General features: G+C 41.3%; 1 protein-coding gene across 4 annotated transcripts in view; it reads left to right on the forward strand.

The window, feature by feature from the left end:
* The first annotated feature begins 7,020 nt into the window (after window positions 1–7,020).
* The window catches only part of TBC1D22A (TBC1 domain family member 22A), a 273,038-nt gene continuing 265,929 nt past the window's right edge, over window positions 7,021–14,129 (forward strand). The window contains exons 1-2 of one of the 4 annotated variants that reach the window (XM_033958715.1): window positions 7,021–7,309; window positions 12,693–12,749. Coding sequence is in view for 3 of the 4 variants with exons in the window: in XM_033958717.1 (XP_033814608.1) it covers window positions 7,242–7,309; window positions 12,693–12,749 (125 nt within the window). In the remaining variant the exon portion in view is untranslated. The remainder of the gene's footprint in view (window positions 7,310–12,692; window positions 12,750–14,129) is intronic. The other 3 variants (XM_033958717.1, XM_033958716.1, XM_033958714.1) reach the window with 3 other exon arrangements.

A 14,129-nucleotide genomic window follows, 5' to 3' on the forward strand; every position in this document is an offset into this window, starting at 1 on the left:
GCTGAGCTTACAGGAATGGGGCAGGGGTAGTGACAAAGCTCACGGGGACGGTGACAAATCTGTCTCCATGTCATTCTCTAATTTATATACATATTAATTCAGACTACTGAAAGTACATTACTGTTACAAAATTGTTCCAGGTTGCAAATGATAATACTTTTTTCTGTTCAGACACTGGATGCTTTGCCTTGGTTCATTGTACTTGGGAATATCCTGGGTTTGGCATATAACCAGGCTGTAACCTTGTAACTTCATACCACACAAGCATTTTAATTATTGAAAGGGAAGGGGGAAGTTGGGGAATAATTTTATAAGATATGTTATAATATGTTATATCAATATAAGAAAAACACACCCTTAATGCTCAAGATTTCATATCGAATCTTCCCTAAAAGGGAGAAAAGACCTCAGTGTCTTTTCTCCCTTTTAGGGAAGATTCGATATGAAATCTTGAGCATTAAGGGTGTGTTTTTCTTATATTGATTTATTTGACACCTTTTCTTGGTTTACATTTATTTTTATAACATGTTATATAACATGTGTATATTCTATTCTAGCTGTAAATGTGATAAAGGGTGGGTGGGTAGGGGTTATTACACTATTAGATTTTATGTGTTAGATAATATTGTGCTATATTGGAATTACTTGAATGATGTATTTTTGTGCACTTGTTGTTTTGATTTGAAAATGAATAAAGATTAAAAAAAAATATTGATTATGAAGTGCTTTTGGAGAAATTTTACATAAATTCAAAGGAAAGCAATAATAAACAATAACATTTTAAGAAGAGCATTCCATCTTAAACCATTTTTTCACTAGCTAATTGGTGGCAAATTATCGACAGATTTTCTTTATATAAAATCCATTGTGATGGAGGAAAGAAAAGATATGATAGAGAAATTTAAATACCTATATGGCGTAAATGTGCATGAGTTGAGCCTTTTTCATTTGAAAGGAAGTTCTGAAATGAGATGACAGGCTCAGGAGTAATCTAAGGAAATACTTTTTTTTACAGAGTGGTAGATGCATGGAACAGTCTCCTGGAAGAGGCTCCCGGAACAGGCTGCCTGAATCAATACATCGTGCTCCATCCCTAGCAGTATTCAAATCCAAGCTAAAAACCCATTTTTTAAAAACTGCTTTCAACTCTTAACTCCCACTCGCTGCTGTCATACCTCTACCATAATCTCCACAAGCCTGAAATGTCCTGTCTAAATTAGATTGTAAGCTCTTCTGAGCAGGTACTTTCTATTGTATGTTAAAATGCACAGCACTGTGTATGCCTTTCAGATCTATAGAAATAATAAATAGTAATACTGGAGTCTCAATCAATTCAAGAAAACGTGGGATAGGCATGTGACATCTCTTAGAGAGAGGACGATATAACGGTTACTGCAGATGGGCTATTTGGCCTTTATCTGCCATCATGTTTCTAAGATGGAAAACCATATGTTCTTTGTTTTCTGACACAATAAGCAGCTAATTTACCATAGAATCAAATAATTTGCTGTAGAAAATAGGATGGGGGGTGTCTGTGTACGGGGGAGGGGCATGCGTGGGGGCCACGGCGTCGGGATATCTACTGTGGGGGGGGGTTTCCGGCAGGAGGGATTAGGCACCCTCCTGCCGGTTTCGTTCGGAGGGGCGGGCGTGGTGGATGTTCCGGCAGGAGGGATTGGGCACCCTCCTGCCATAGATCTTCAAGGGGAAGTGGGGTGGGTGTTCCAGAAGGAGGGATCTTCAAGGGGGTGCTGTCTCGGCAGGAGGGATTGGGAACCCTCCTGCAGGTGATATTCAGGGGCGGGTGGGGGGTCTTTCAGCCGGGAGATCCCTTGCTGCAATAAGCTTGTTGGCCTACATTGTAAGTGTCTCCCGCTGGACTAGGGAGATGTATACGGATGGCTAGGTTCGCCTAAGGTGACTTCCGGGGCAAACCACGCCCATGGCTAGCCTTAGATGGGCATGCGGGCCTCTCTAGGCTCCCAAGGCCATCTCCAATGTAGGTGGCCTGCCTCAAGAGCTTTTTTTCTAAAAACGTGCATCCCGATTGGCTGGTTAGACAGCAGTAGGAAGCCAAACGCTGCCTACAATTGGGATGCAGTTTATAGAATCAGTGCCTAAAAACCTATTAAGTACAAAAAGTTGTACATGTAGATTAAATTTCAGGCTATTGTTAGCAATACTCTGTGTAGAGGAGGTCCTTGAAGTTGCCCATTTGTTTCGTACAACAAGCACAAATATTTTAGGGACTTTACTTAGGCACTTCTTACTACTTGAATTTCAAGTTTTTGAGGTTGAAACTTTGCAGGGCTTAATTTTTCAAGGCAGAGCATCTATGTGCCAAGTTTCATTGAAATTGGAGATGGTAAGGTGAGGATCATTCTGAAAATTTGTACAGTTGGTATGGAATGACCCTTTGAACAGCCGCTGCACTGTGGGGTCTTCTTCCTGTTCCAGGGCCACCATTGATTTTTGTCTGCTGGTCTCATAACCAGACTCTGCCAGGGAAATATGTCCTGGGACAATAAGGCATGGAATCAAACCTTCCATCTTCCTAGTCCTGTTCCAGCTCTAGGTCCTCATCTACATGTGACACAGGTTGAGTACTAATCCCCAGTGCTGCCACCACTGTTGTGTCTTCAATGGATGCTGGAAGACCCCACAGTTTAAACAAGCATTCCACATCAGGCTCAAAAAATCCATGGTGAAGTCTTGAACAGCAGGACTCCCTGAAGGTACTCTTGGGCTCTGGAAAGGGTCTCTTTTCTTGGGATAGAGCCTCCTGCGGATCCCCAGCCCTGGAAAACTCAAAGGAGGCAGAGCCCAAAGCTCCTACTCCTCCCTTGCATGCTCCGCGGCACACAGACGTTCTTTGGCTAACCATACAGCACAAACCTGGCATGATACAGGGGTAGAAAGGCCAGAGTGGTCCATCTCTATTGATTTTAAGCACAATTGATGGGTTTTGAGGCAGACAGAAGCTTTAGAATAAAAGATTATTTAAAATCCAAATGGCCACCACCAGCGAATTTGCAACATAAACGGCCCGGGGGCTTCCCAGAAGTTCAAAAACTACAGAGAAAGGGGTTTGGGAGGAATGGGACCCTAGCTCTGGCCGCAGAACCCCCCCCCCAAAAAAATATATTTTTCCTTAGGGTATAACAGTGGTCTTAAACTCGTGGCCCGCCAGGTACTATTTTGAGGCCCTCAGGTATTATAAAGAATGATTCTTTATGGAAAACTTTTGCTTTAAGTGTTCAGTGGTCGTGTCTGCAACCGCCTTCAGCTCTCACCTCCAGCCCGAGACTATGTACACACACACACAAGCTGTACTGCCTCCAATGGTTAACTTACATTCTGGAACGCTGCCCGCCTCACTGCTGTAACCTCATGCAAGCGCTTTCCTGCGTCTGTACGCAATTGTGAGGTAGAGTTACAGCCATGAGGTAGGCAACGTTCCCTCGAGTTCCAAAAATATTACAGCAGGCTGGCTAAACTGGTGTCACCGAGGGCTGATCCTCCCAGTTAGAGGTCTTAACAAGAGCAAACCTATGGGCACCGAGCCTCAATCTTAAAATGACAGGGAAACCCCCTGAAAATAATAAAGCCACAGAGCAGATCAGAAACACATCTAAGCAACTTGCTTGCAGAAGAAAACCTGAGAGGGAAGGAGCAAGCCTACTGGGAAGGAGGCAGAGTTGAAAGATGAGCGATATTCTGCAAGAAACTTGCAGATTCAGATGCATAACCCTAACTTTCAGGACTACTAGACACATTGCATTAGAAAGATTAAATACTCAATTACCTTGTCATCAGACATATCTTCTAAGTGTAGATTAAAATCTCCTAAAAGTACAGTAACAGCTTGGTAAATCTAAAGCTAGCATTAAAATTTTTTTGTATAGTATAAAGAAGTAAATTTACAATCGTAGAAGTAGAATGTTCAGAAAGCCTAGTCTCCACAATAAACACTAAGATCAAATATGAACCACTAATAACATCTTTCATTAAATCAGTCTTATTACAGACAGAACTTGCATTAAAATGGCAGCAGGGTATAGGTAAAGTAGTACCTGATATTTAAACAGACCTATCTAAGGAGATTGATGTTATTATATTGTGAAATTTTGTAACTTTTCTTTTGGCCCAAGATCTACAGTGGGTGCTGAAAAAATTCTGAGTGTTATTTTGCCACTGTAGCTGAAAAGAGTGTTATCTTATTTGTTAAGTGACAATTTGCAAAAACAAAATTCTGTTTTTATGACATTATTTCAGATCATTGTTTGAACCATATCCACCTCATTGTCTTCTTGGTTGGGCCAAGAACTTTTCAGCATCCCCTCACTATTACAGTACTTCAACGTTTTAGGTATAGCCTGGGAGCAATCAATTAAGATGTTTGAGCCCCTGGTGGTCCCGAGGTCACCAGGATATCTTTTGGTAGAAATCCCAGGGATATTGAGTATGATGATGACTAAATCAATACATAAAAATTTTCGTTGACATTCAAAGTAGTTGCTGAAAAAACTGCAACCCCCCCAAAAAAAAAAAACATACTGCAGGAGGTTATGTTATTTTGGCTGACCTTGTACGCCTAGCGATTTGGCCCATCGTACATGTTAAAAGAACATACAGTATAATGGTGTTTTTTTTTTTTTTTTTAAAGCAAATAAACAAAACCTCCCACGATATCCTGTTGAGACACAGTTTAAAGGAGATTTCACAAAATCACTCGCTTTAGCTCTGTCGATTCTTTCTTAAGTTGTGAACTGTTTTTACCGAAAGTATCAACAAGGGATCCAAGAGGAAAAAGAACAAAGAACCGGCGTGGCTCACTGTAGAGGTGAAGGAAGCGATCAGAGACAAGAAAACTTAGTTTAAGGAATGGAAAAGGTCAAAAACGGAGGAAAACTGGAAGAAGCACAAACAACATCAATGCAGGTGCCATAAGGCGCTAAATAGGGGCCAAAACAGACTACGAGGAAACAAAAGCCAAGGAGGTGAAAAACTTCAAGCCGTTCTTTCTATATATTATGGGGAAACGACCCGCGAAGAAAGTGGTGGGACCATTGGATGACCATGGAATAAAGGGAGTGCTAAAGGAGGACAAAGCAATCGCTGACAAACTGAACACATTTTTTACGTCTGTATTTACTGAAGATTTACACAGCATACCGGAACCCATCAGGCTATATGCTGGAAATGAAGACGGAAAGCTGACAGGATTGACGGTCGGTCTAGAGGAGTTATGTAGGCAGATTGATAGGCTTAAGAGCGATAAATCCCTGGGACCAGATGGCATCCATCCAAGGGTCATCAAGGAACTGAAAGGGACCATAGCTAAACTGCTTCAACTAATAGCCAATCTGTCAATCATATCGGGAAAGATACCAGAGGACTGGAAGGTGGTGAATGTTACGCCGATCTTCAAGAAAGGTTCAAGAGGAGATCCAGGAAACTACAGACCGGTTTGTCTGACCTCGGTACCAGGAAAGATGGTAGAGGCACTGATAAAGGACTACATCACTGATTACCTTGACGGACACGATCTGATGAGGACCAGCCAGCACAGCTTCAGCAAAGGAAGATCTTGCTTGACAAACTTCCTGCACTTCTTTGAGGGAGTAAACAGATAGACAAGGGCGACCCGGTTGACATTGTATATCTGGATTTTCAGAAGGCGTTTGACAAGGTTCCATATGAACGACTACTTCGTAAAATTGCAAGCCATGGAATCGAGGGTGAAATACTCACATGGATTAAAAATTGGCTGGAGCATAGGAAACAGAGAGTGGGAGTAAATGGACAATACCCGGACTAGAACAGTGTCACCACTGGGGTGCCGCAGGGCTCAGTGCCTGGACCCATGCTCTTCAATATCTTTATAAATGATCTGGACATTGGTACAACGAGTGAGGTGATTAAATTTGCAGACAATACAATGTTATTCAGAGTAGTGAAGTCACAGGGGGATTGCGAAGATCTGCAATGTGACATAATCAAGCTAGAGAAATGGGCATCGACATGGCAAATGAGGTTCAACGTGGATAAGTATAAAGTGATGGTAACAAAAATCTCATGCATGAATACAGGATGCCCAGGGCGGTACTTGGAGAGACCTCCCAGGAAAGAGACTTGGGAGATCTGATCGACAAGTTGATGAAGCCATCCGCGCAATGTGCGGAAAAGGGCGAAAAGAATACTAGGAATGATAAAGAAGGGGATCACGAACAGATCAGAGAAGATTATCATGCCACTGTACCGAGCCATGGTGCACCCTCACCTGGAGTACTGCGTCCAGCACGGGTCACTGTACATGAAGAAGGACATGGTACTTCTCGAAAGGGTCCAGAAAAGAGCGACTAAAATGGTTAAGAGGCTGGAAGAGTTGCCCCTACAGTGAGAGATTGGAGAAACTGGGCCTCTTCTCCCTTGAAAAGAGGGGACATGATCGAAACATTCAAGATACTGAAGAGAATAGAGTTAGTAGATACATTCAGATTGTTCACCCTCTCCAAGGTAGGGAGAACGAGAGGGCACTCTCTAAAACTGAAAGGGGATAGATTCTGTACTAAGGTAAGGAATTCTTTTTCACCCAGAGAGTGGTAGACAACTGGAACGCTCTTCCGGAGTCTGTTATAGGGGAAAACACCCTCCAGGGATTCAATACGAAGTTGGACAGATTTCTGCTAAACTGGAACGTACGCAGGTGAGGCTGGACTCATTTAGAGCACTGGTCTTTGAGCTAAGGGCCGCCGCGTGACCCAGCAGCGACAATTCTTATGTTACCAAAACCCAAATGCAACCTCCACCGTGAAGAGGTTCCTTTCCTCCCGGACTAGCGAGAGCAGTCTTATTGCAGCTCCTTAGTCGGTCACCTTCTGCCGTCACACGCCAATTATTCCACAGAAAAGATGAGCACACGCAGTCACGTGATCGCCACTGGCCACCGCCGCTCCTCAAGACTCCAGACCGGCACCGGTGACGTTCTAAAGCGCCCGAGCCTCCGCTCAGCGCTTCAAGTTGGTGGATTTCACACGCCGAAGCAAACTCACTTGTGATTGGATGTTGTTTCCCAGCCCTCTCGGCCGGCCAATGGCCGTCGCGCTTCTTTCGCTAGGCTGATGAGCTATGGCGGCGCCCTGCTCTTTGAAGGCTGGGTCTGTGGTGTAGTGAGCTGAGCGGTGGAGGAATTCTCGTCTAGGCTGCGGTGGGACCAGGAGGTTCGGGAGTTATGTGGAATGGATATGGCGAGTGACACTGGCAGAAAACAGTTCTGGAAGAGGAATACTTCCAAAGTACCGGGGAGGTCCGTGGCATATAGGGTTTGGGCGGCGGGGGAGGGGGGGGGGGCGATTAGGTAAATAGTAGAAGATGTTTTGTAAATTAATTGAAGTCTTGCATTCGATATTATGAGCTGTCACTTTCCTCGGTCTCAAGTAGGAAGTGCAGGCAGAGTGTTATGTACAGGTACTGCAGGGTCTGTAAACTACACAAGCATCATCAGATCATACATACACCCACCTCCTTCCAAGTTTCAGGGCTGAATTATCAGCTAGAGCACACAACACAGCAACTTTCCCTAATTTCTAAACCGTTTGCTATATTCTCTTAAGGATAAATTCTGAACTCCTAAATGCTGTTGCTTGCGATATGACTTTATTCCTAGTTTAAATGTGGCTTCTGTGACTGTGTGAAACACTCTGAAAGTTTCATTCTAGGTTGGTACTGTACAGTATATCAAGTTTCAATAATCATAAATCTGACGGCATGAATGTATTGCATTTGAGAGTAAAGTAATAAAGTAGTCTACTTGAGTATCCTGAAATGAGGGTCAATAGTAAAATTGTGATACTTTTTTATTAGATGAACTGAGGTATAGAAATATTAAAAAATTTTCCTACATTTGTCTATAGAGAAAAATAGTGCGTCCCGTGAATTGGCCTTTGAGAGTTATGTACCTTTTATCTGATAAGTTGAGAATGGGAAGATCACATACCCCTTACCCTTCTTTTTTTGTGAGGGTGCTTTTTCTTTTTTTTTTCTTGACTATTCTCTTATTAATAATAATAATAAAAAGTTTAGGGGTGCTTTTACTAAAGGTTAGTAAATTAGAGAATGACATAGTAACAAAATTTGTCCTTGTGGATAACTGTGGGAAATCACCTCCATGTCATTTTTTAAGGAGAGAGGGAAGAAGCAGAGTACGAATGGACACAACCACTGACCCTCAAGCCTTGCTGGTTGAGAATGCTGGTGTAGATGGACTGAATTTGAAATAGACACTAAAGAATGACCCAGGATGATTTAGCATGCAAAGCCCTTAGATACAAAATAGGGTGTGCTAAGCTTTAGTGACTCTAGTCATGATACATGGGCTTATGCCACTGGGAATTGCGTGCATCTGAGAAGCAGAAAGCTATGCCATTGGTAGTTTCACTACCAGCAGGGCCTCCCAAGGAGGACAGGTTTCAGCAGAGATGTCAGACTTATGATGTACCACCCATCTGGGCACAGCAGATGGGCAATGTTGGAGGTGAAGGATCACGTTTGATGTGACAATGGTGACAGCATCGAATTTATACTGCACAGAAGAAAGGCCTGGCAGTCTACTTCTGTATTCTACTATATAAAGTAGAGTAAACCTCCCTGATGATGGACTCAACTGAAACTCAGCTGGAGTTGGAGGCTTATGCTGATTGAACAATATAAGTAACTAAAACTGGAAAACAATAAGGATTAAGAAGAGAGAACCTCAGAACTGATTAAGCATTTCTTATTAGATCATGAATATAAGGAACAACTGGCTTGGTCAAGTCTACGGATTACAACTCAAGGAGATATTGGGACTTTAATTGACTCATCATCAAGTTAAGTGAGCTTTAGTGGGTCTGAATGGCTTCAATAATTAACATCATTAAGTGCCTTGAAGATTGATTGATGGACTCTATTTAAAAGCTTTAGATAGTACCTGTAGCTTTTCCCAGCCTATGATTTTGTCATTAGTAGCACTCTGCACTTTGTATTACTTATTATTGTAGATTTTAAATGTAGATGAAATAAATTTTGTTAGTTTTTAGGATATGAATTGAATTAAAGAAATTAATAAATTAAATATTTAATTAATTTTATGTTTTGGTATTCTTGGTATAGCATAGTACTTCTGTATTCTGCTACGAAAACTTGATGATGTTCATAAAGTCACTAGGACTTGAATACGAGTCGATAGTACCTATCAAGCTTTAGTGAAAGGGCCCTTTAGGTAGCATATCCCATTTAGTTGCTCTTGGTAGAGTGTCAGACTTCAGCTTTTGTTTAGAATTAAGCTTGTGTGGTGTGGATTGCCATTGATGCTCTCTCAATCATCATGAATTGGGTAGTGGTAAGCCGGATCAGAATGGAAGAAATGAAATGTTCTTGCTATCTACCAGCCTTAGGTAAATGGGAATGCCCCATGCTAGGATTACACCTCTGCATCCCACTTCTGGTGCATTAAAGAGAAGGCAAAGTCTTTCTCTGCTCTGATCTCTGTGGTGTTAGCCTTCCTCCAGGCTGGCCTTGTCAAGGGACTTGCAGTGGCAACCCTCAGAATCTCCCTCAGGGCTCTCTTTTTTTTTTTTTTTTTCAGGGCTCGAGAGTGCAAGGCTTTGTTGGCGTCTTATCTGGACATAGCCAGATTCCTTCACAGATTCCTTTACCTCAGTTACGCTTCATACAAGCTGCTGAAGGGAAGCATCCTTGATGGATCTGATACTCAAGATGTTTTTTCTTGTGGCTATTACTTTGGCGAGAAGAGTGTCAGAGCTTCAGGCTCTTTCTTGCAGATAACCTTTCCTCAAGTTCACAGAGGCTGGTGCTTCTTTGTGCACCATTCCGTCCTTCTTGCCAAAGGTTGCTTTGGCTTTACATATCAATCAAGAAGTCAGATTGCCGGCGTTCCAGTCTACAGTTTCTAAGAAGGACTGGATTCTGAAGAAATTGGATGTGAGAAGAGTGCTTCTACAATATCTTAAGTCCTTCCTCGGCACATATGTTCTAGAAACGCGTGTGCCTAAAATCAAGACACACAGTTTGAGAATCACCCCCTAGATCTAGTTGTAGCCATTGGAGACTGAGATTACTTCTTTGTTCAGTGGTAAGTATGCATTGAATAGGGGATCATTGTTCATCTTCAGCTATGATTCAGTGATTCCCAAATCTTATCCTGAAGGCATCCCAGCCTGTCTGGTTTTCAAGATATCCACAATGATTACTCATGAGGGAGATTTGTATGCAGTGCTGAATTCAAAACCAAAGCAGAAATTTAGTCTGTCTCTAAAGGAGGTGAAACTCAGCATGATGTGAGCAGAAAGACATCTAAAGGCTCTATCAACATGCCATATTTTGGGTACCACCAGTGTGCAGGTGGATTTTATAAACTGTCTGTGGTTGAAGATGGGAGAATGGGAACTCAGCTGACAGGCCTTTGACATTGTCATGATCACTTTGGAGACTCTCCATGGATTTGGTGTTGCCAACTCAGAAAGCCAAGGCCCCCAGGTTTTTCCTTAGATGTAAAATCAAGGGATCCAGAGGAATAGATTTCAGAGAATGGACCTGATGGGCCGCCGCGGGTGCGGGCTGCTGGGCGCGATAGACCTCTGGTCTGACCCGGCGGAGGCAACTCTTATGTTCTTATGAGTTTTACATTAAGGCTGTGTGTGTATGCTTGCCATTCTTTCAAAAAGTGTTGGATGTGTTCCTCCAATGGCACATTGTCAAAAGCTAGGGTTTAATTTAGATAATGCATTGGAACATGAAGATTGAGTCTTCTACTCTTGTGACTTTTGCCATTGAACATTTTTGTTGATTTGCAGAATTACATTACAATACATTACATTTGTGATTTCTATTCCGCCATTACCTTGCAGTTCAAGGCGGATTACATCCAAACTAAAACAAAATTACATTCAAAATTTGAAGGAATAGAATAAGCGATGACAGAATTTTTAAGGTAATATATATTGGGTAAAAAGTTACCAAAGGGAAGTGGAGGTCTTTAGGAGATAAGAATAGGGTGAAATTATGGGTTTTAGATAACGTTTGGTAGATAAAAGAGTATTGGAGAGATCTAAGGGTAAATAGAGTGTTGGATATTGGGTTGGGATTGGTTGTGCTGGATAGGTTTTATGTGTTTTTTGAAGAGTATGGTTTTAATGTCTCTCCTGAAGGCTTTGTAGTCTGAGTCGAAGATAACAGAGTGGTGATTTGTCTGTCCAGTTTAGCTGCTTTGGAGGCTATTAGGTTATCATAAAGTTTTTTTCGTTTGACATCATTGAGTGATGGGTGAGTGAATAGTGAGCGGGATCTTCTGTGTCTGGTTGAGGAGGATTGATTTAGTTGGTTATTCCAGTAGGTTGGGAATGAGGTTGAGACTGACATGAATACGGTTGGTAACTTCTTCAGTAGTTAGGTTGTGAATAATATTGAAGATGGGCGGGGACAAAGAGGATTCTTCACAGGGACTGAGGAGATTCTGGCAGAGATGGGTGGGATTCTGACAGGGATGGGTGAGATTTCTGTCCCTGACAACTCTCTAAGTCAGCCTAGATTTTGTATTTACTGTCCAGATATTTGAATAAAAGTTGAATGGGATATGGATTTTCCCATATTTTAGATTTGCTCTCCTTGGAGTACTGTGTGACTAAGAATAGTAATTGGCCCTGTAGGGGTGTCAGTAGCTTTCATCGTAGCCTTTCTATTCATAGATGTCTTCTCTGATGCTAATGCTAGATCTTTTCTTTTTTTGTGTGTATAAATTTAAAGTATGCAGCATCTTCTAGCATTGTGTCTTGTTTTATTGCCTTAGTCAGACTGTACTGGATTTGATGTTGAAGGTGACAGTGGAGGTAGACTCTCAGGAGGATGGTTGGTAGGTGAATGATGCCAGCCTATATGAGATAGAGCAAGCTAATATCTATGTAGGAAGGCACCAGAGAACATTATAACATAGAAAAAAGGAGCACGCATAGATAGCTGAGTCAATAGAATTTATTGAGAAGAATGACTTACAGGTTTCTGAGAAGCATCTCCCTTTTTTAATTTATGCACTTTGGTTTTTGAAACCCCTTAGAATAAGCTAAAGGTTTTACCTTTGCAAAGGAACCTTGAGGAGGTAGTATATTGGTGCCATGACCTGTTTGTACTGGTAGGGAGCCCGCAGTGTCAGCAGCGCTCATTGTGCTGTCGGAAGTATGAGAAGCCCTTTGGGATGGCTCCATTTTTGCCCTCCTTCTTTTCTCTCTCCGTTTTCTTTTAAAAATTGCAGTTGCAGTGACAGTGGGACTTGAACTGGCAATCTTTGGTTCTCTGCTGTGGCTCTCATCTGGTTGCTTTAACCATTAAGTTATCCCTCCATGTATCTATTTATATCTATATATCTGTCTTCCCCCCCACCCCGAGAGAAGGCAGAAAAGAAAGAATTGAGACTCTCTCTAACATCAGCAAGAAGGGGAAGCATGTTCAGGCATTGGTTCTTTAGCTAACAAGCTAGAGAGCACATCCAAACATGCAATCTGTGGAGCAAACCAAGTGTGTGTGCATTGTCCTTTGGACACTGAGAATTCCTTTTGCTTTCTCTTGTCAAATTCTGTATTTGATAACAAAAGGGACATAAAGATATCTAAATAATAAATATTTTTTTCCTTCCTTAGTATTCAGCATGTGTATGGAGCTCAACATCCTCCTTTGGATCCGTTGTTACATGGAAAGTAAGTTGAATCTTTAATTGCATTGTTTGTTGAGTATATGCAGGATCCTGTGTAGCAACTGTGAAACTGTTTAGCAAAAGGAAGATGAAATTTCCCATTGCACATGTTTTATCCCAGCATCTAATGAGGCAGTATATTAACAATAACCCTCGTTCAGGTTAAAAAACAAATGTGATCATTATGAGAGGAATGTTTAAGCATTGTTCTTCTCAGAAATTTCTGAGTATCAAAATAAATGTTGAAGAAGTTTTGTGTATCATTTGTAGTGCAAAACATATAGTTACTGCTGTAGGAGTATAAACACTTGCAAAGTATGACAAGGTATCTACTATAATTTGAAAATGTCAGATTGTTGAGAAGTAAGAACTAAATTTCAATCCACCAATTTTCTTGATGCTTTATCATGATTTCATGCTTTAAAAATAGAGCCAGATGGCAGATTTGCAGGGTTGTAGAGGATGCACACTGTATTATGGAGGCTCTGAAATGGGGTGATTGGCAAAGATCAAAAAAGTTGACAATCTTACAATATTGTGATTGCCATCTGGTCTGTAGGAAGGTAAGTTGGCCAACCACATGCTTACACTTAATTACACTTGTTGATGCCTACATGGCAGAGTTAAATAGCTGAACAATGGTATAAAGAATTATTTGGCATTCATGGATGCTAAGGGCTGCCAAATAGGCTGCATTGCTGCAGGTACTCAGGAAACCAATTGAGCACAGATGGGATAACAAACCACATTATGTACTTTTTCTTTAGAGTGGGTAAACATATAATGGCATAATCCTCACTGAGTCCTATTCTGTGTTTTAATGTCCTGTTGTAAGGGGCACAAATATATATATAAAATCTTTGTTTTGCATTCATTTTGCATGCCTTAATTGTAGGCTAAATGTTTAACAATTATACAAAATTCACAGCAGGGAAGTAGCTGAATGTGGATCTATGGAGAGTATCGCCACCATTGTAATGTGCCTTTTACGAATTGTTTCCAGCAAAAAGAAAACCAGTGTGTGTCTAAATCACAGACTGGACACAGGCTTCAGAGAGGAACTATTATTGAGAACATAGATAATAATTTTGATGCAAGTATTTGACCTAATTTCCATTAAATGTATACTTATTTTATTCAAAACCTCATCACAAATGGGAACAGCTTTCTGTTTTATCAGACTAATTCATTAAACTGGATCGACTGCACTTAGAAATTCTGTTGAACTTTAAATTTCAACCATAACAAAATTCTGATTATAAGAGAGAAGAAGGTTTGAACATTCTGGGTCACAGCTACATCATTGCATCATACTGTGAATTTATCCATTAAAATCAATGAGATGTCAGAAAGTTTTGAGATTATGCAATGTCATGTTAGCTGT

The sequence above is a fragment of the Geotrypetes seraphini genome, chromosome 9 (genome assembly GCF_902459505.1).
Source record: "Geotrypetes seraphini chromosome 9, aGeoSer1.1, whole genome shotgun sequence".
In the NCBI taxonomy this organism is placed as follows: domain Eukaryota; kingdom Metazoa; phylum Chordata; class Amphibia; order Gymnophiona; family Dermophiidae; genus Geotrypetes; species Geotrypetes seraphini.